The 22205-nt window shown below is 33.5% G+C and overlaps 4 protein-coding genes and 1 non-coding gene across 5 annotated transcripts; 3 read left to right on the top strand and 2 right to left on the bottom strand.

Moving 5' to 3' along the window:
• The first annotated feature begins 898 nt into the window (after window positions 1-898).
• Window positions 899-2611, top strand: LOC103851207 (probable aspartic proteinase GIP2). Its single transcript, XM_009128051.3, has 2 exons — window positions 899-1795; window positions 2117-2611. Exons 1-2 carry the CDS (start codon window positions 959-961, stop codon window positions 2474-2476), a joined length of 1197 nt encoding a protein of 398 aa, XP_009126299.1. The 5' UTR covers window positions 899-958; the 3' UTR covers window positions 2477-2611.
• A 3683-nt stretch (window positions 2612-6294) lies between these two features.
• Window positions 6295-8072, top strand: LOC103851206 (probable aspartic proteinase GIP2). The gene is made up of 2 exons (XM_009128050.3): window positions 6295-7175; window positions 7578-8072. The coding sequence occupies exons 1-2, from the start codon at window positions 6369-6371 to the stop codon at window positions 7938-7940; spliced, it is 1170 nt and encodes a 389-aa protein (XP_009126298.1). The 5' UTR covers window positions 6295-6368; the 3' UTR covers window positions 7941-8072.
• A 232-nt stretch (window positions 8073-8304) lies between these two features.
• Window positions 8305-9862, top strand: LOC103851260 (probable aspartic proteinase GIP2). The gene has a single exon (XM_033285805.1). The coding sequence runs from the start codon at window positions 9070-9072 to the stop codon at window positions 9784-9786; it is 717 nt and encodes a 238-aa protein (XP_033141696.1). The 5' UTR covers window positions 8305-9069; the 3' UTR covers window positions 9787-9862.
• Window positions 9863-10352: 490 nt separating this feature from the next.
• LOC103851205 (probable aspartic proteinase GIP2) lies at window positions 10353-16969 on the bottom strand. Its single transcript, XM_033285802.1, has one exon. The coding sequence runs from the start codon at window positions 14395-14397 to the stop codon at window positions 13111-13113; it is 1287 nt and encodes a 428-aa protein (XP_033141693.1). The 5' UTR covers window positions 14398-16969; the 3' UTR covers window positions 10353-13110.
• A 2200-nt stretch (window positions 16970-19169) lies between these two features.
• TRNAG-GCC lies at window positions 19170-19240 on the bottom strand. The gene has a single exon. It is a non-coding gene; the product is annotated as a tRNA-Gly (tRNA).
• Window positions 19241-22205: the final 2965 nt, after the last annotated feature.

The raw sequence follows: 22205 nt of genomic DNA, 5'->3' as shown, positions 1-22205 counted from the left end.
TCACGTGGAATAATGTATTTGAGGATTCGGACTATAAACAATATTTCTCCATGAGACAATTGGTTAAAAGGACGGTCTAATACAATATGATGAGCTATTTGTAATCATGGTCATTCAATGCCGGTCCAAGATTTTCCTAGCAATATGAAACGAATTGATCACAAGTTTAAGGTACGATGGTTACTCCCTTTGTATGCATCTGTTTATCAAATTTTCGATCCAGCAAGAAGTGATCATAATATTAACATAATATATGTATGTCTATATAATGCTATCCTAATATCAGGTAATTCAATATTAAAACTACTTTGGAAAGAAATAAATATATGATGTTGACGTAAACCCACAATGCATGTGAGTGTATTCCATAAGCAGGGTTGAAAATTTGCATCTCTTACGTACCATTAATGCTAAATGTTCCTTAAACTAGCCTACGCGGACACACCTATTGATCTTCTCCTTCTTTTCAAATATATTACTCCCTCCGTTTTTTTATATAAGTCGTTTAAGAGAAATTTTTTTGTTCTAAATTATATGTCGTTTTCGGTATTCTATGTAAAATTTATTAATAATTAATGTTGTATGACCAATGGTAATATATCTTTTATTTTTCTATTGGTTGAATTGTGATTAGGTAAATAATTAATGATGTTTTTGTTTAGAAAATATAAGAAATTAATGGTTTTCTTAATCTACGTGCATAGCTGTAAAATGACTTATATTAAAAAACGGAGGGAGTATTTGTTGTCAAGCATTAAATCATTATTATGCATGGAGGTTACGTAGTCAACGTTCAAATATTAAAAGATACCATTACTATGGCCACCAAACAAAATTAAACAGAACACCATTATTTTCTAAGATCCTAGGTTTGTTTTTACATCTATAAATACCATACATATGTTATAGTCCATCTTCATCACAAACCAACCAACAAAAAAAACCCTAACGAAAACAAATGATGGGCAAACTTTGCTTCCTCTCCATTTTCACGGCCATGATTCTGACATCACAAGCTCAATACCTTCTTCCAATCACAAAACACGAACCCACCCAACAATTCTACACCACTCTTGACATCGGAACCACCGTAAAATCTCCACTAAACCTCCTCCTCGACCTAGGAACCAACCTCACGTGGCTCAACTGCCACCAACTCCAATCTTTAACATCTCTTCACACCATCGCTTGCGACAGCGACTCCTGCAAGGTCATCCCTGGAAACGGTTGCAACGAAAACTCATGTCTTTACCAGCAACCTAACCCTCTCGGCAGCGAGAACATAACGGGCCATGTCGTCCAAGACGCAGCCTCCTTCTCCACTACCGACGGGGGAAACTTCCTTTCCCAAGTCTCCTTGCGCATCTTCACATTCTCATGTGCCTACAACCTCCAAGATGTATCCCCTCCGGTAGATGGGGTTTTGAGTCTTTCTCCCGGAAGTTCGTCGTTCACGAAACAGGTGACCTCGGATTTTAACGTCATCCCGAAACTGGCTCTCTGCTTGCCTTCATACGGCACTGGTCGCTTCTATGTCGCCGGCGTTTACTACATCATCCCTCCCTTCGATAACAGCACTAATCAGATTCCTAAGACTTTAACGCCGATGAGAACTGACTCAGGAGATTACCTAATCTCTGTCCAATCCATCTACGTTGACGGGACTCCTTTGACGTTGAACCCTAATTTGCTTCTTGGCGGAGTCGGAGCCAAACTAAGCACGGTGGTTCCGTACACTGTACTCCACACCGATATCTACAATGCCCTTGCTCAGTCATTTACACTCAAGGCAGAGGTATAATTCCCAAAGATAAGAAATCATTTTTTACATTTATATGAAATAAAACTAAAATCTTGACATCGTAATTCGGTTTAGAAGATGAACACCACATAATAATGTTTAAAACTATACATTATAATGAGGAGTTTCTTTTAAATGAAAAAGGTGAGGATATTTTTTTACAGAAAAAAAAATTATATTCCATTTCATGGACAAAACTTAGGTTTATACATTCCAAGTTAAAAAAAAAAATAGAAATGAAGCAATGTCATGCTAAAAATGAGATTTTCACTAATTCTGTTTTTTTTTTGGGGGGGGGGATTTGAAATTACACAGGCAATGGGGATATCTAAGGTCGCATCCGTTGCGCCGTTTAAAGATTGTTTCGATGCACAAAACGTCGCCGGAAAGGATATGACCGGACCGAACGTGCCGAAGATAGAGTTTGGGCTGCCGGGGAAGACAGGGGAGGTGACGTGGGGATTTTATGGTGCTAATACGATGGTGAAAGTGAGTGAGATGGTGATGTGTTTGGCATTCTACGACGGCGGAATGAATCCGAACGATTGGATTGTGATTGGGACACATCAACTTCAAGAATATTTGCTGGAGTTTGACTTGAGCACGTCTACGTTCGCTTTTAGTGACTCACTCTTGCTCCATTCTACAACCTGCAGCTCCATTTCCCCTTCCTAAAAATAGAATCAGTCACATGCGTATGACATTATGATATCGTCCCGTTGCTCTTGAATAATATCTTCTTTATGTGATCACATCTTTTGAAAGCATTCCTCCATTTCGATATGAATGATAATTTGAAGATTTTTCACACTTAACAATAAGCATATAGTTTATTCAAAAAAAAACAAAACAATAAGGATATGATATACACCATCACGTCAAATTGATAGATGTTTCAAAAAGTAAGATATTTTCAAATTTCAAGAGTAGTTTTTTTGTAACTGAGAGTAGTTATTTATTACTTTTTCAAAGATTATCCCTATAATATTTATTATTTAACTATTAAACTTAAGTAATATTTAAGAAAAATAAGCTTAGACTTAGAAGAGTACTCACTAGTCATTACTAACATTCTCTCTCAAGATATATATTATTTGGAGTATAAATCTAAAGTATCATCTATTTCATTAACTAGTTTTGAAACTTAAAGTATTTTGATTTTTAAATTCAAAAATATAAATAAGTTTTGCTTATGAACTTCTAAAATATCACATTAACGAGTCTAGATTAATATAAACATCACTTTAATCTATTGAGAAATAGAAATGATATGTCTCAAATGTCATGTAAAAGCAAGTAAATCAAAATCATTTGCTTATGTGAGTTGAATCTATATTTTCGTTTTCATTTTTGCATTGCAAATTAAGAAATTAGAAATATATATATATATATATATATATATATATATATATGATAGGATTATATATAATTTATTTGAAATAGTTAAATAACTCTGTCTTTTGTTGTAAATTTAAATAAAATTTTTAAATTTATCTCTATAAAAGTACTTCACATATTTGTTAAAGATGAGAGACTGAAAATGGAAAGTCTCACGTATGCAGATCTTCATTTCAATTTTATCAAGTAGCAACCATATATTTATGTGTTCACATCTTTTTGTCCCGTTTCTCTTGAATAATATCTTCTTTATGTGTTCACATCTATTTATAGCATTCCTCCATTTCGATATAATAATTTAGACATTTTACACTAAATAACAAACATATATATGATATTATACATACCATTCAAACTGATAGTTTTTAAATCGTTTCAAAAAGGTTGGATATTTTCAGTCTTCAAGAGAATCAAGACTAGTAGTTATTTTTCTCTTTTAAGCTTGTGCCTATAATATTTATTATTTAAATAAATATATATCCTAAGTAAAATTTAAGAAAATATAAGTTTAGAAGAGTCACTACTGATATTATGTCTCAAAATATATATTATTTGGAGTAAAGATCTAAACTATATATCATCAATATTTCACTTAACTAGTTTTGAAACTTAAATATTTTGATTTGTAAATTCAAAAATATAAATAAGTTTTGCTTGTGAACTTCTGTAATATCACACTAATTAAAAGAAACAAACAAAACGAGTCTAGATTAATATAAAGATATTTTTTAATCTATTGAGAAACAGAAATGATATATGTTCAAAAGTTATGTAAAAGGATAAATTGCTTGAAATACACTAAGTTAAATACAACTTTCAAAAATATACTCAATTAAAAATATTTTGACATTTAGGTTTATGGTTTATTGATTATTGTTTACAATTTAGTATTTAGTAGGTGGGTTAGGTTTATAAACTGTTACAAATAATTATTAAACATTTATACAAAAAAATTAGGAGAGTTAATTTTATTTTTTTCATAATAAACTTAATATATTTATGAAAATGATTATCATTTAAAAGTAAATTTGAAAAACGATAGTAAATGTGAGGTAAATTTAAAATTCCCCATGTAAAAGTAAATATAACAAAATCATGGGTTTATATGAGTTGAATCTATACATTTGGTTTTATGTTTGCACTGCAAAATAAGAAATATATATATATATATAGAGAGAGAGAGAGAGATATGTATATATATATATATATAAAAAGAGAGAGAGAGAGAGTATACATGATTTTTAGAAATATTTGAACGACTCTTATCTTTCGTTGAAAATTTAACTGAAATTTCTAAATTTTCTCTGTACAAAGTTCTTAAGTACCGCACATATGATGGAGATCAGAGATGATAGACTAACCAAATACTAAAGTAGAAAACCTTATAGGAAATATACAAACCAAATGTCCAACGCTTTCAAGGAAAGTCTCATGCTATCCCGTCAACGGAAAGGACTTAAATACTCTAAGCACATCGTCAATTCCATTTTAGCAAGTAGCAACCATATTTTTCTAAATCAAGAAGGAAAGTTATAATGGCTTCTTTGACGACATCAATAATTCACCCTGAAGTTCCAAACTGAATTCAACAAGTTGGAAACTCACCTACTGTAACCACGAATTAATTCACGACTATACATATTCAAATAAAACCAATTTGAAAAGTAGGATATTTTTATAAAAATAAAATCTACTGAGAACATAAAAATACGAGCTTAAGAAAGCGACCAAAACCATTTGGTCTTCCCATTACTTTGCTTCAAATATTGAATGAAAGTTTTAACATTTTGAGTTATTTCATTGTATCTTCTTTAGTTCAATTGGAGTTTTTTTTTTGAAACATCCAATTGAAGTTTAAGTTTCAAACTATATCTAATCTTAGTGGCTCTGGGGCAACTCTTTTCAGAGTGTTCCTTATTTTCCTCCTTTCTTCCTATGTTTAGATATTTCAAATAGAAATCAGATTGCAATCAAAGTTGTAGAAATAAGTAATAAGACAAAAAAAAATATTAATGATTATTAGATTAATACACCTATTTGATTTTGAAAAATGAATGATAATTCCAATTATTTAGTTTGACCTTTTTTACTTATTATAATCCATACTAGGGTTACGATTATAAGACAAGCGTATTTGGGTGTTCAAAGCTTATGCTAATTAAACAAGATATACTCTACCCGTTTCAAAATAATATATGTTTTGGAATTTTCACACTTATTAATAAAACATAATAAAACTTTGTTATTAATGCATAGTTTTTGTAATTTTAATATTTTCTATATTTTAAAACCAATAAGACTTCAATAAATGCAATTAATGTTCTTGAAGTTTACAATTTTTTATCATTAGTTGACAAAAATTGTATTAGAAATATAAAAAATACATCTTTTGAAACAAAATATTTTTTTAGGATATGTAATTTTTTGAAACGGATAGGATATTAAGAGCATCTCTAATGTTAAACTCCATTTTTTCTTTCCAAAATAAGAGTAAAAGTGAATATGGAGTGATGAACAAACAAAATTAAATTACTCTATTTGTAGAGTAAACCTCATTATAGAGTGAGATATGTAATTGGATTGCAGGATTTTTTACTTTATATTCACTTTTACTTTATATTGGAGGAAAATATGAAATATGGATGGAGATGCCATAAGAAGACAAGAGTTACATAAGGCATTATATACAACAGGATGAGCTAGTTATTAGGATTAACTCTCTGGCAATTTGAAATGTGTTAATCTCTAGCTAGGTTTGAAGTTTTAGATATGATTGTTGTTCAAGTTGAATGTATTTGTTTATATCAATTTCCGATCTAGAAAGAAGTAATATTGTATTTTTGCTATATGATCAGGTCAAAATAATACTATACCGTAGATCTAACCACCCAAGTTATTACCCCTACCAGTTAATGCTACACCGACTGATCTCCATTTTCTCAAATATAGTTAATGGTCTCATGCATAGTGTATGATGCATTGTTCAATACCATTAATGGTGACCAAAAAGGATACATTACTTTTTATATAGAAGGAAATAAAAATACTCAAATAATTTAATCTTTCATTTTCTTAAAATACGAAACGTGTTCTTAGGTCAATAAATATCAGACATCTATTGTCCAACTTCATCACAACAACCAAAAAACAGACTAATAAGAAAAGAAATATGGGTGGCCTTATGCGCCTCACCGTCTCCCTCTCCATGTTCGCCGCTATAACTCTGACATCACAAGCTCAATACCTTCTTCCGATCACAAAAGACGAACCAACCAAACAATTCTACACCACTCTCGACATCGACTCCGCCGCAAAATCTCCCGTCAACCTCCTCCTCGATCTCCAAACCAGCCTCACGTGGCTCAACTGCCGTAAACTCAAATCTTTATCGTTACTCCGCCTTGTCACTTGTCAGAGCTCCACCTGCAAATCCATCCCCGGGAACGGCTGCGACGGGAACACCTGTCTTTACCGGCAACCAACCCCTCTCGGCGTAACCCCCGTCGTCACCACCGGCCGTGTCGTTCAAGACCGAGCCACCGTCTCCAAAGCCTCCCTCCCCCGCTTCACATTCTCCTGCGCCGAAGAGAAACGCATCCAAGGTCTCGCCCCTCAACTCGCCGGAGTTATTGGTCTTTCTCCGGGACAGTTTCCGTTCTGGAGACAGGTGACGTCAGCGTTTAACATCATCCCGAAGTTCGCTCTCTGCTTGCCTTCCTCCGGAACCGGTCACTTCTATATCGGGGGCGTGAAAGGTGGTAATAACCGGGTTCCGATGACTTTAACGCCGTTGAAAAATATAGGCTCGGGAGATTATCTACTCTCCGTCCAGTCGTTCTACGTTGGTGGAAGCCCTTTATCGTTGAGCCCAAGTTTGCTTGAGGGCGGAGCTAGGCTGAGCACGGTGGTTCCTTACACCGTACTGCAAACCGATATCTACAATGCTCTTGCTCGGTCGTTTACGCAAAAAGCAACGGTATTAAAAAATAAACTGATTTTTATACATGAACAAATTAAAAATCTTATTTTTGATAGTAGGGATTCAAATTTACGTGTATAATAAATCCAACATCTGTATAATAAATACTGTCTCAAATGATAATAGTATTTTATGTTATTTTAAATTAGTTTCTTACAGAAAGACAAGTTTTTACCAAAATCACAAAATACTTCTTATTTCTCATTTTTAAATTAGTTAATAGTGGCAAATTTCAGATATTACAATAATATAACCATTTTTAAATTTCATATTTTAAGTTATAAATTGTTGATAAATAAAAAGTATTAGTTATTTTGATATATGTAAAAATTCTAAAAAAACTCTTATCATTTATTAATAATCTCTGTTTTAAATTTGAGGTTCAACTTATTTACACAGAAAATAGGAATGTTTGAGGCTCCAGGGCATGCACCATTTACAGACTGCTTCGACGAAGGCGCTTCCTCTAGGAATAAGAGGGGACTGAAGAATGTGCCGGTAATAGAGATTGGAGTGCCGGGGAGGGCAGGGGAGGTAAAGTGGAGCTTTCACGGTGAGAATACGGTGGTGAGAGTGATGGAGACGGTGATTTGTTTGGCGTTCGTCGATGGTGGAAAGAAACCTAAAGAGTCTATGGTCATTGGGACACATCAGCTTCAAGATTATATGATCGATTTCGACTTTAGCACCACGCTTATGGCTTTTAGTGACTCACTCTTGCTCCATAACACTAGCTGCTCTACGCGGCCTTCCCGGAAATAGAATCATTTCACGCATGCATGAGTCATGACATTATCTTTTGACTTTTCAGCGTGTAACACATGTGATCCAGTCGAAATTTAAATAAACTAGTATATAATCCGTTTTTCTTATTAAAACATCGTTTATTTTCTTTTTGTTATAAATTATTAATTATCCGTATAACGTTTCTAAAAAAATTGTACATTAATGAGACAAACAGTAATAAAAACCCTAAAATTTCCAAGCCGCATAATTAATTACTATAAGTCTACTGTTTGAGGTATAAAATATTTATTTTTATATTTACATGTCTACGATTTTGTAAGAGCAAAAGGTTAAATTTCTCTAATCTTTTTAATTTTATACTTACTACTCTATTTAAACATCCGTCATACCAATCATCTATCTGATCTTATTTACAATTAATTTTTCTTTCACTGGAACACAACAAAATTAGAAAGCTAATATTCAGTCATAAAAAACAAAATTAGAAAGCTTCTAAAGAAATCTACCCAATGACCTAGCTTCCCGAGAAAGCTACCAAATGTCACTCACACAAACGGAGTACTTGATGATTACTATAAAACACACTATCACTTTCATCGTAGCAACCATATCATTTCCCAAAAAAAAAAAAAAGTAAACGTATACAACAATGGCTTCGTTGATCAACTTGTTCCCATTCTTCATCATCTTAACCCTACAAACTTCCCTCACGGCAGGCGTCAAAAAACCAAACCCATCTGTTTTTCTACTTCCCTTGATCAAAGACAAAGCTACGAGTCTCTAGTACACAAACCTCAACCTCGGAAACATTAATCACTCTCCTCTAACGCAGAGCCTCGCCATAGATCTCGGTGGCAGTTCAGCCGCTCTCCTCCGCTGCAACACCGTCCTAAAATCCATAACCTACCTCTCAATTCGTTGCAACTCAGCTGTATGCAAACAAACCAAGCCCGACTCGTTCTGTTTCAACAAGACCAACACTTGTGGCAAATACGTTTCCACTTCATTCACCGAGCATCCACTCAACACGCTTCTCGGTACTGACTCTGTCTCTCTTCTCACCTCGAAACCTAACGGCGTCACTAACTCCGTCCACTCTCCGTTGATATTATCTTGCCCCAACAACGCTAACGCCTTGAGACTCATGCCAAAGGTTGTAAACGGAACCATAGGTCTTGGCAACTCTTCGTTCTCGCTCCTTTCCCAGCTTGCATCTATGCACAAAAACCGGAGAAAGCTGTCTCTCTGTTTGCCATCTAAACCTGCCGGTTTAGGAAGCCTTCACATTGGAGGAGTCTCTCCATACACTAACGATGTTTCCAAGAACTTAGCCTCAACGCCTCTGGTAATTGACCAAACGACCGGTGGGTACTTTATCGACGTTATGTCCATCGAAATCGCCGGAAACGTCGTTCCTTTGGGTAAGAAAAGGCGTGGAAACGCTATGATCTGTACTTTGGCTCCTTACACTGTCTTGCAAGGTTCCATTTACAAGGCTCTGGTTAGTGAATTTGTGAGAGAAGCCAAGATGTTGAGAGTAGCAAACGTGAAGCCTTTCAATGCATGTTTTAGCTCCAAAGGGATGGGAGTTTCTGCGGCGGTTCCGGTGATTGATTTGGTGGTGAAAGGCGGAGCTAAGTGGAGGATTAATCGGTGGAACTTGCTGGTTAAGGTGAAGAGAGATGTGGTTTGTTTAGGGTTTTTGGACGGAGGTGTGACTATGAAGACTACTGAAATGGTGATAGGAGGTTTTCAGATGGAGGATCATCTAGTGGAGTTGGATCTTGAAGCTTCTAAGTTCTCTTTCTCATCTTCGCTTTTGCTTAAGAATACTTCTTGTGGTCAGAACAGAATTGTCTAATCTCATATATCACCGGTTGTTCTGTCTTAACAATTAGGCGAATGAATAAATAATACTATGGTGCCAAGTTAAATAATTGATTAGATTATTTATTATAAGCTGTAATAATATTTTTAAGAGATGGACATTCAGATATCCGTTCGGACTCTGCTGATCTATTCGAATTTTAAATTTTAAAGTTAGAAATTTAAATATAATTTAGATATTTACAAATTTCGGTTTAAATTTGGATTTGATTTGGTTTGAATCATTGTAGGTTCGGTTCGGGTTTGAGTACCAATTTTAATTATGTAATCTTTTAACAGAAATCCAAATATACTTAATCCTCAAAATTAAAAATAAAAATAATATAAAACATTAAAATTTGAATAATTTAAGACTAAATACTTAAATTTACATAAAAATAGTTCAACTTAAATATTTAGATGGAGAAAATATATATTTTCAGTATTTTGAACATATTTTGCTATTTAAATAGTTTCATATTAATGAATATCTATAGATATAAAATTTAAAATAACTAATATATCTAATTATATATTTGTGTTTTGGATATTTTCGGTATCCAAAATATTTCAGTTTGGATTGGATTCGGATATGGTTATCCGGTTTTTAAACTTTTATTTTCATTTGAGTACTTAATCAGTTTTAGTTTGTGTTTAGTATTACTTTCAAATCAAGTTTAGTTTGGTTCTTCGGATCCAAATATTTTATCCAAACTTACATTTTTTATATATATGGTTGGGCGTCGTGTCAATATTGTCGTAGTTAAAAATAATGTCTCTTTACTCGGTACATGAATTATGTTTTCAATTGATTTCGCGGATTTTCCTTTTTTTAAAAGATTTTATGACTTATGATTTTTTCTAACAATCTGATTATGTTTCTAATTCATGATTTGATATGAAAATTCTGTAAATAAAAACAATACTTGGCTAAACTAAAGATCCAACTTTGTGTATAGCGTTTTTCATCTCATTTTCCTAATTCATAACCAATTACAATTATTTGTTGCTTTCATATGCATAAACTTCAACCATGGCCAAATTCAGCAAGATATGAAACTAACAATTTCTAAAAAAAACTATCATTTCGGCATTTTAGTTGATGTGAACAATGATATTATTCATTACTTGCCTAGAGAGAACTTCAATTCACTAATACAAAAGTTAAAAATACGAAAACTAAAAATGAACTGATTAAAAAAAATTAGTGTGTGAACACATTAATTTCTAAATGACTATGAGATTGATACGTAAACATTCTAAAGTGAAAATAATTGTGAGGTTGTCACATGTCAATGTGTGTCATATTTATTATTTATTGCAAATGCTTCTCTTTTACTAATATATAAGGGATTAAACAAAACCTAGCTAATTAACGAAACATAATTAATTTAAGAGATATTTTTGCTAGATTAAATGAAAGTGTATAACTATGACTAAGGTTTAGAGCAGCTCCCTCTATCTGAAGTTTTTAGTGATAAAAAATAATATTTTGATAGCAATTTAGTTTTGAATTTTTTTTATAATTCTTTTCTCTTTTGATCAATCAGAAAAGGTTCGATGTGCGTTCTGTGTTTTGAAAGTATTTTACCAGGTCTATTTTCAGAAACTTTTACGTTTTTCTTTCTTAATTTTTCACTAATTTATTTTTTTTAAAGTTCAGATACTCATACAGACTCCACTGTTCGAGCTGCTCTTAGATGTACGTTTAGACACCATTTAAATCAAGTTTTAGAACATTAGTATAAACTGCATAAAGTAATTTTTGCTATGTAAAAAGCTTCTAATAATATAAAGCAGTCTAGAAAACGCAAAGTGTATATTAGTTAATCCAAATTAAACGTTAGATATCTAGGCAATCAAAGTTTTGAGATTCCCAATCTAACTCCACTAGGAGTCTCTATTACAGAAACATAAAATAATTGGCTGAATCGTTCTTCTATATTATGTTCTAGAAAACTTAAATATTTCACAATTTCTTTTAATTTTTATCTTATATATCATGCAAAAAAATATTTTATAAAATAAAATTTGTATCAAAATTTTAAGATTATTTGCATATATGAGATATTCGTAAGTATTCGTAAATATCCGTAAATATCTATTTATTTTTTGGATATCCGTTTTCCGAATATCCGTATTTTTCCGAAGCAAAGCAAATCGAAAAATTAGACATTCGTGGTATACAAAGCAAATCAAAAATACTTTCAAAACTCAGATATCCGATCTGTGCCCAAGCCTAATAGGCACTGAAAAGAGCTCTAACTTGACTTCGAGTTGCACTGATGCTACGCGGCCTTAGACGATCTTTAATAGAACACTATCTTTTCTTAATATTTTACGCTAAATATAGTAACTCTATAATAGAGTTGAATTTACTGCAATAGTTTACTCTATAATATGATTATTTTATTTTACATTAAAATAGAGTAAAAATATAGCATTAATCTATATTTTACTATATTATAGTGTAATTTTATTATACAGTAAACTATTAAAGCAATACAATTCTATAATAAAGTTACTCTATTTTAGTGTAAAATGTAAAGAAAAAAATAGTGTTACAGCATATCCCTTGGCTTTTAATGGGTCCATCGGTCTCGCTAACAGACACTTATCGATTCCTCGCAGCTCGTTAATATAAACGTCAAACATAAAAGTAAAAAGGGTCTTTGATTAGATATCTATACTTGGGTATATCTTGTGTTGTGAGCAGAGTTGATAAAATAAGAAATTCAGATTAAAATAAGGTTTTATCGAACTTATATTAGAGAAACATCAACAGTACTCACTTGCAATTCTGAATAATAAAATATTGAATCTGATTAATTTTAATTGTTTAGATTTAATATATAGACAAAACTAATGATTTAAAAAGGTGATAAGTGTCCAATAATTTTTAAGGGGTTCTTGTTTGTTATCTCTCAAAAGAGACACAGGATCTCAATTTTTTTATTTTTTCATACGTTTTGAGTTTTATATTGTTTTTACTTGTTTAAAACTCTATTCAGAAGTTGCTCGAAAAAAAAAACTCTATTCAGATATTTGCTGATAGACATATATAGCCTTGTATCTCGAGAGAAATGTTAGAAACTTAGAATGGTATCGGAAGCTAGGAAAAAAAATTAGTTATATCTTACAAATATCTATGTACTGTCGGTGTTATATCTTTTAAAAATATGTCAGAACTCAGAATGATCTGGTGTACTTTCTTGTCAAAGTACAACAGATTGAAAAAGACACTGTTAGATCTCATTGACTTAAATTTATTGGTAAGAAAGATGATAACTTTCATAACATCGATAATCAGTCATGTGCACTACATTCCAAAGAACCTAGAAATTGAGCAAGAAGTGTTGTGAAGCAAAAGAGAAGAAGAGAAAGAAAACTTGGAAGCTTTGACATCAAACTCCACCAAATTATTCTCCATTTGAAACCCTCCGATCACTATAGGGCTCTTTGGACTCACACCTCCGTCAACAAACCCTAAGCAAACCACATTTTGATTCACCTTCACCAGCGAGTTCGACCCGTAAATCTTCCACCTAGCCCCTCCTCTCAGCACAAGCTCGATCACCGGAACTCCACGTCCTCCGTTGGAGCGGAAGCACGCACCGAACGGCTTCACCGCCGGAGCTTTGACCATCTTAGCACTTCCGGTGAAAACTGCGAGAAGAGCCTTGTAAATGGAAGTGTGAAGGACAGTGTAAGGAGCCAATGTGCTGATCTTTGTAGTTCCATGGAGTATAGGAATGTTCTTTCCACCGATTTGGATGGACTTCACATCGATTAAGTACTCACCAGAGTTGCTACTGATCAAAGGCGTGGAGGCGAAGATCGTGGTGACATCTTTACTGAAAGGCATATAATAATAAGGGCCTCCACCGATCCAAAGATCACCGGAGTACGACTCCATTCCTTCCGTGGAAGGCAAGCAAAGTGACATCTTAGGAGGAAACTTGTACATAGAGACAAGCTGTGAGGGAATCGATATATGAGTGTTAGCTAGACCAATGGACCCATTGAAAGCCGAGGGTATAGACTTTAAGGCAGTTGCATCATCAGTGCAAGTCAAAGTCAACGTAGAGATCTTTTCGCTGTCCATATGGTATACTCCATTAGGAGTGTATAGTAAGTAGAAGGCGTCTCGGAGGAACCTAGCATTGACTGGTCGGTTAGTCAATGAAGTTGAGAGGTAATTGCCACAGGTAGGCTTCTTGGTGGTGTTGTTCGGACAGGAAAAGCTAGGGTTTGCGAATTTGCATGTTGTGGAACCGCATTTGATGGAGCGGTATGAAGGGGATTTGGCCGCGGTGGCACAGTTTAGCAATAACGGTGCGGCTCCGTTGAGGTCGATGAGGAAGTTCTGGCTAGGGAGATCCGTGCCAATGGATAAAGGCAAAGAGTAGAGATTTGTGGCCTTGTCTTTGTAAATAGGGTGTAGAAATGCTTGAACCTTTGGTTCATAAGACTGCGATGTGTTTGCTAGGTTGAGAAGGATAAGTGAGAGTAGTAAGAAGATCTCACGGGAAACCATTGTTTTGTATATATTTTTGGACTTTTTTATTTGGGACTTGCCATGTGAATTACGATAACTGATCATCATGTATATTTATAGAATGATATGTCTCCTCTTTGTTTCTTCTTTGGCAATTAGATTTTACACATCGGGTAACTTAGTCATTTGAATGTGAATGCCGACAGAAGCATCTTTACCACTTGGTCTCATTTAATAAGGTATTCTGAATATACAGCTATTGCTTATGCAGAAAAGTTATTAAAAACTTGACAAAAAAGAGATTTTATAAGAGTTTTCTTACTCATTCTACTCTAACAAAAAAAAAAAAAACTATTGTGAATTTTATCCAGTTTCACAAAATCGCACTAGAAAATACACTATTTACCTATAGAAAATGTCTACACTTTTTTTAACACTAAAATTTCATTAACAGAGGTAAACTCATTACATTGGTGGGATACATTGATAGAACACTTTGCCAGCAGGTTCATAATCCTCGGAGACGAAGCTCCAAGATCGGAGAGGCTTAAGTCCCAAACAAGGGAAAACTAAAAGTTTAAAGCAAGAAAGATCCCGATTTTTTTGTCTACACTATGGTTTCATATATTGAAAAATTCCACTAAAATTGTTTCTTAAAATTTAACACAAGAATAGTTAAGAAATAAAATTTACAAACTCCTAGTATTATGGATTAACTTTTAGTGGACAAAAAGAAAAAAGTTAAACACCACTATTCCAAAAGTTTCTTTAAGTAGCATTTTCTATAAATATTTCAAATAATTATGTCTATAAAGACATCACTCTGAAGTCTGAACCGCTCCGATCCGATTCAGCCCCGCTCCACCTCCTCTGTTCAGAGTTCGGACATATCTATATTTTAAGATATAGGCAAGTTTCTTGAAAGAATCAATGAAATATCCACTTTTGTCATATCTTTATAATTTAATTCAATCGATCGACTAAAACTTTCTCCACTTGGTAGTAAAATATAAAAGGAGCCCATTTCATCATGAATGCATTTTATAATCGCAAGAGCACCTCCAATCAATAGATACTTAGTGAATTTTTAAATAATTAAAAAGGAATTATAGAAATTATGAGAGATACATAAAAAAAATTAAACGAGGACTTTTAAGATACTTTTAGAAATTTATAATGAATGTGTCAAACTAACCTTTTTTCTAAAAACTAAAAATTAATTCATTAACTAAAATTTAATTAAAATATTACTTTTTTTTAAGTTTAGAATCTTAAGTAAGAGCAACAGTAGAGCATGGTTATCACCATATCTTAAGCTCATTTCTTAACTAATATGGATCGAAAGAAAAATGAAAACGGGCCATCTCATTTCTTAATTAAGAAGTTCTTGAGCTCGTCTTTCAGGGGCAGTGGTCACATGTTAGTTGGGTGTAGGGTTTGTGTACGGGAAAGGAGTGTCTCTCTCTCGTTCTTCTTATTTCTTCTTCTCTCGAACTCTCTCGAGGGCGAGTAGGTGGCAAAATTGAAATGTCAATCTTTCTTCTAATTTCTTCTTCCGTCATCACATCGATTTCATCGATCTGTTCTTACCTCCGCATACGTCCATTGCCCTAATCGAAATCCTCTCGTCCGCCGATTCAAATCTAAACAAGTATCTGTTCCTCCTCTGTTTAGAGATTTAGATGATTTTGTTGTGATGATATCATTGCTGTTTCTGATTATTTGGTTTGTGCATGGTTCGTCTTTCTCCTCTGTGAAAATCTTGAAAATAAAATTGAAATAATCGAATGGAAATTTAGTTACATTGATTGCTTTCTGAATTAGGGTTTGATTTATGTGAGATAATTAAAATTTAAAATATGAGATATAAGGTTAGCTATGTTTGAAAATCTTGTTTGAATGTTCATGGGGGATTGACATTTTTTAACAAAGTTTGATAATCGTGTGATAATCCCCGGGTTTGCAATCAATGAAATTTTTTTACAAAGTTTTAATCGTCTATTGTGAGATTGTAATTAAGCTAACCTGGTATTGTGAGATTGTTATACTTAACTCTTTAAAGAAGAAGAACAAACATATCCACCAAACTACAAAGTTTTTTTTTTCAACTTTGTAATTGTTTTTTCAACTTTGTAGTTTTCTTATATTTCTATTTTAATGTTATATGTTTTATTTTAAACACAAATAACTTACTAAAAAAAATTCTATTTAACTAAGAACCAACAAAATTATCTACCAATAATCTCCACTTTTACGCAAGTATCTTAACTTCATCTCTTAATCTACATATATTAATAAACTATCCTAAGAAACTTCATCTTGGTCCTAGCAATAAGGATGTTCTTATTGGTAAGCTTCTCAAAATGAAGTTTTTAACTAAAAAATATTATTATTTTAACATTAATTTAATTAAAATTAATCATTTTTGATAAACTGAACCAATTAAAAACAGACATGTGGAATCATACGCTTATGGTATCGTATCTAAAAGTATCAATTTTGAAATATTTTTCTTTGTCTTTCTTTCAATTTTTCTTTAATTTTATTGTTAAGATATTGTTGTTGGAAGTGCTCTAAGATATTACACCAATAAAAATGCTCTAAGAGCCTTCTGACATTTAGAAAAATAATTGTCATTCTAATTGTAAGTTGTAAGATGTGCTGTAAACATGGCACAGAAAGTGCGACCGCCGATAGAGATTACAGATCTGACTATAAACAATTAGTATCGTTTGGTTTATCAAAAGCTTTGCGTTTTTTGCCCAAAACATTTTGAAATTTCTATGAAAAGAAAAGTAAAATATCAAAGTATATATGTTGAAATGTAATGAGACGAAACACAGGTTAGACTGGCATAGATTACGGGCATGTGTATCACATGGAAAGAGAGTGGGTTTGTTATAAAAAGAACGTTTGGACGACATCATGGGTTCAACTCATCTCTGGGAAGAAAGCGCCTTACGGGCATACACAGACATTTATGTTTTTACGAGCATGTATGGACTTTATGTGTTCATTCATCTTTCCATCTCATTGCGCTGAACATCATGTTTTCATTCATCTAATGTTCACCGGCCGCAACGAACAGAACCTACTATTTTTTCTAAACAACTTACTTTTTTTATGGAGTGAAATAAAGTAGTACGTATGAACATAAGATGAATATAAGATAAACCACAAAATAAAAACTATTGACCATCCAAAATGAGATCATGATCGTCTTGAGCTTGAAAGGCATGGGTAGTCAACATATAGATCGCATTTTGTTATACCCATACGTGTTTGTGTTATTTTAGGGGTGTAAAACTAAAAAGGAGTATAGTTGAAATAGCAAAGTCTTATTTGACCTATCTCACTGCAACCATAGTGTTTGGGAAACAATAGTTGAGGAAAACCGTGCTAAATTTGTCAGTTGTATCATTTTCTTCTTATCTTCCATGTGAATGATTGTCACAAAAGAAAATATGTGGATTGCATCTTCTTCTTTTGACCAGTTGTCACAAACAAATTACGTACTATACTAAATGTTTGTTAATGTATTTCCGAGAGAAGATCTCAAATTATTGAATTATAGAAACTAGATTGTCAAACTCAAGATCTCGATCGAGATGATAGGCTTGTATTCTCTTTTTCTCATGCTTTTAATTTGAAAATATTCAGTCAAAAAAATAAATAAAAGAAAATAAAACTAACCAGGGGATGTATAGTACGACATATATTGTTTAATTTATATATGTTGACTTAGAAACTGCGAATAACTCACAGAAACATTGCATGCGTGAATCCATAAATTACACGAATATATAATATTGATTGAAAAATATATCATTTGTAGTGCTTCCACGAGATCTAGGAGAATATTACATCATGTGAACCATGTGGATTTGACCCCAAAAAAAAACAATGTGAACCATGGTTAGATATCATTCATTGCACACATATATAATTACATTGTACTTTAGTTACTAGTGTCTCGACAGAAAATCTTATATTGGTTTCCTACATAGATTTTTTAGCATTTCTATGTACATTAACCACGTAATAATAAAATACACTCATAGAATATTATGATTTGATAAGCATTTCTAAGTTTCTAACTGGAATTTTTTAGCTGAAGCATAGTGCTTCTAGTACTAGTCTCTCGACATATATCATATTTATGGGTACTACATTTCTTCTTAGCATCTCTGATACTCAGTGTACAATGAGTTATTGACCACCCAGTCATCTTAATTATAAAATACGCACATAGTATATTATAATTTGGCAAGCTTTTCTAACTGGTACTGAAACATAGTATATAATCATGACCAAATTCTAAACTCTAGCCTTCTGTTCCTATCCGAAAAATCTCAGGGTTTTAGTCTGTTCTTCTGATACATGTACTGGATTTTGATAAAAGAACCAAAAAAACTCATCCAGTGTATACAAGAGATTAGGCTTAGATATGGCAAGAGCAAATAAACAATAGCTTAAAATACAATTAGGAACATAGATAAATTTCTGGTTCCCGATGAAGATGTACAGCCTCACTCCGTAACTTTCTAGTCATAAAAACTTATCATAGATAAATTCACAAAACAAATAAAAACATCCCCATTATGTTCTGAGCTTTCCATGATCCATTTGCATTATTTAACCAACAAGATGCATCATTCATCTCTCAGTCACTTCATCATTACATCTGCAAAGTCTACTCAGGATACGTGGTTTTTTTTGTTGGCCGAGCTTCAAGGAGAACGCTAAAAACGAAAATTCTCAACAACAAAATCACATCAAGTAACTCGTGTGTTATGTAGAACAAAGATAAGAGTGGAAAACAAGTAGACGGTCCATTATGCTGTTGATTCTCTTCAAAAGTTTAAAGCAAGTAAAAATAATGCACCAGCCGGGCATCGAACCCGGGTCTGTACCGTGGCAGGGTACTATTCTACCACTAGACCACTGGTGCGTCTGTAATATTTTTTTTCCATCGAAATGTTTTTTAAAATTAAAAACGGGCCAAGCCCAGTACAAGAAAATAAGATACAAAAGCCCAGATACATCAAACGGGTAACACACATTTCTCAATTGGGCCAAAACTTCCGGGCCCAACTTGAGGAAAACCCTAGACACTAAACGCGAAAGACAACGGCCGCCTCACATATCAGCCTTACTGATACTTGGCCACGTGTTGCCATCCTCGCCGTCGAGGGGTACACGTGTTGCGAAGACTCCGAGTCACCACCGTTTCTCTTTACCGCCGGCGATCCAAACAACCGATCGTCCGACCACGCCGGACCTCAAAAGCTCCGCCCATCTTCTACTCAAACCATCTTGGGTCTCTAAAACTGGAGAGAGTCAATCGCCGAGGCGAGATCTCATCCACCACCGATAACCGCCGACCTCCAATAAAATAACACATGCATCGACACCCTTTCCGCCTGAGAACTTCTCCCTCCTCCGACGAACCCACAAAACACCCGAACCATGAACAAACCCGAAATAAAACAAAACCCTAAGAGACTAGGGACCTAAAGCCGGCGACGCAAAGCTTTGGAAGCCTTCACCCCCCGGAAACCAGAGCCGATGACGGCGGAACTGAAGGAGCTTCCCCGCCACGGAGACAAAAGGCCGGCGGCGACGGATCTGAGATAGCCTCCATCTCCCGGAATTATTACTCGATCTACTAAAAGGAAAGCAAGAACCTTATCATTTTTCTAAAAGAAAAAAGGTTCCGGCGGCGGCACGGACGCTCACGCGCCGGCCGACCGCCGTACTCCTCTGAGTTCTCTCTTTTCTCTCTTTTCTCTCTAAGTTGCCTTCCTGAAGTTAATGCGATGGTGCGTCTGTAATATCTCTCCCTTTATTTTTTAAAGTTTTCTTAGTATAATTGTCCTCCGCAAGTACTAATGTACACTGCCTTTTTCTTTTGGGGAATTAGGCTGTATAGCAAGGAAAAAAAGCATAATTCACCAAACGACCAATTTCCCTAACTTTTCTATACACACCGTCATATATATATAATAATACAGTATTGTCCCTTCTTGTAACCGGCGTAACCTGCAGAGAAAAAAAAATTAAAATTAATAATTATTATATATAAAAATAAATTGTGGTTTAATTGTCTTCACATCTTAGAAAACGCTTGTGAGACGACGTGTTACAGTTGAAGTAGAGAAGGAGCAATCCGAGCCTCTTTTCCTTCTCAAAATTTTGGAATTATTGATGAAATTGTATTGTCTATATTGATGGTGAAGGGTTGTAGTGGATAATAGAGTTTCAAAGACTCGTGTGGTGTCTGCACAAAAGTTAATCGGAGAAGATGAACTGTGTATATTCTTCTACTATGCTATTTTATTATGTTCCATTCCATTTGATTGTTACTAAAATATGTTTTATTTTGTTTAGAAATATAGTTTTTAATTTTTTTAAAGTTCTTGTTACATGTTTTTGAACATGTAAAAATCCCACTATGATATATATTGTATAGTTTAATATTACATAGTATAATGTACTTTTTATATTTTGATATTTGAGTTTAGATTTCATAATTTCACTAATGTACTATGCTATGTATTTTGTTCCATTCTATTTGGGTTTAGGATTTATACTTGGGTTTATAATTTATATTTGGGTTTAGAGTTTAATAATTAGATTTTAGTAATTAGGGTTTAGAATTTCGTATTTATGAATTGGGGATAGTGTTTAGTATTTAAGGATTGTGGATGTTGTTGCGTCCTTCTATACTATTTCAGTGACATGGAATAGATCAATACGTGCATTTGTATATTACCATATATTTTTTTTAGATGTTGGGGTTTGGGTAATGTTTAGTACTTAGGTGTTGCATAGTGATTGAGATTTAGGGTTCAGTATATAGGGATTGGGATAATGTTTAGTAGTTAGGGTTATGAGTGGAGTTATAATTTTATACTATTTCAGTGATATGGAATAGAACAATCGATGTATAAATGTGGTTAATGAACATGTGGCGTGGATGTTTGATATGTGATTATAAACATGCTACGAAAAGAAAGACGTCGCCTATTTTTCACTTGCAACTGGAAACCTGTTATGAAAAAGGACAGAACCGGATGAAATGTGTTCAAAGAGTCTGACATTAAATTATGTCAAAATCAATGCTATTCATTTTATTTATCACTCAAATATAGCTATTTGGCCAATAAGCCCATTTTCTTTTTGCGGTGGTGTTTTTTATTTTCTTACAAATTCCAATACACTTTAGTGTTAATATTAACTGCTGTTAACTTGTGATGCAGATAGTTAATATTGATATTGCTGTTAATACTTTCTTAGCTTATCTCCATTAGTTTGTATTACATGATGTCCAGTTGTCCATATGCACTTTCCATAATTCTCCCCCTTCTAAACCACGGCACCCCACTCGTAGATAAAACAAACCGGGCCTTGATCCAAACCACAAAATATTTAAACCAATTGAAGCCCAATTATACCATAAGCCTCAAATCACATTACAGAAATTTGTACTCAATACCCCAAAAAAACTCAAATTCACTAACTAACCAAAATCACACTCCCTCTTTTTTTTTTTATCTTCCCATCTCTCTCTACCTTTTCTCTCAAAATCTAATTTTAGTATTTTTTTTTGGTTATTTCACAAATAGTCCCATCACACTAATTCATAAGATTTGTTTCTGTTGATGTATTGTATATCAGTATATGCGCATGGATGAAGTTTCAGCCCATTTTGTGTAAAATGTTGCCGGCAAACTTAACTTGTATAAACAACACACACAGATGTTTCACGTTGGCAAGCTAACCAGTAACCACGTAGCAAATTTCATTTTCAAATTCCGATCACTGGTAATTGGCAAATCAGTTGTCAATCAACTATTTATAATATAGAGAATCCCATGATCATTGTACGATGCAATTGATTGCTCTTTAGAAAA

Source organism: Brassica rapa, chromosome A02, assembly GCF_000309985.2.
Source record: "Brassica rapa cultivar Chiifu-401-42 chromosome A02, CAAS_Brap_v3.01, whole genome shotgun sequence".
NCBI classification, from domain to species: domain Eukaryota; kingdom Viridiplantae; phylum Streptophyta; class Magnoliopsida; order Brassicales; family Brassicaceae; genus Brassica; species Brassica rapa.
The sequence above is the reverse complement of the archived record's forward strand: the minus strand, read 5'-3'. Positions and strand labels throughout refer to the sequence as shown.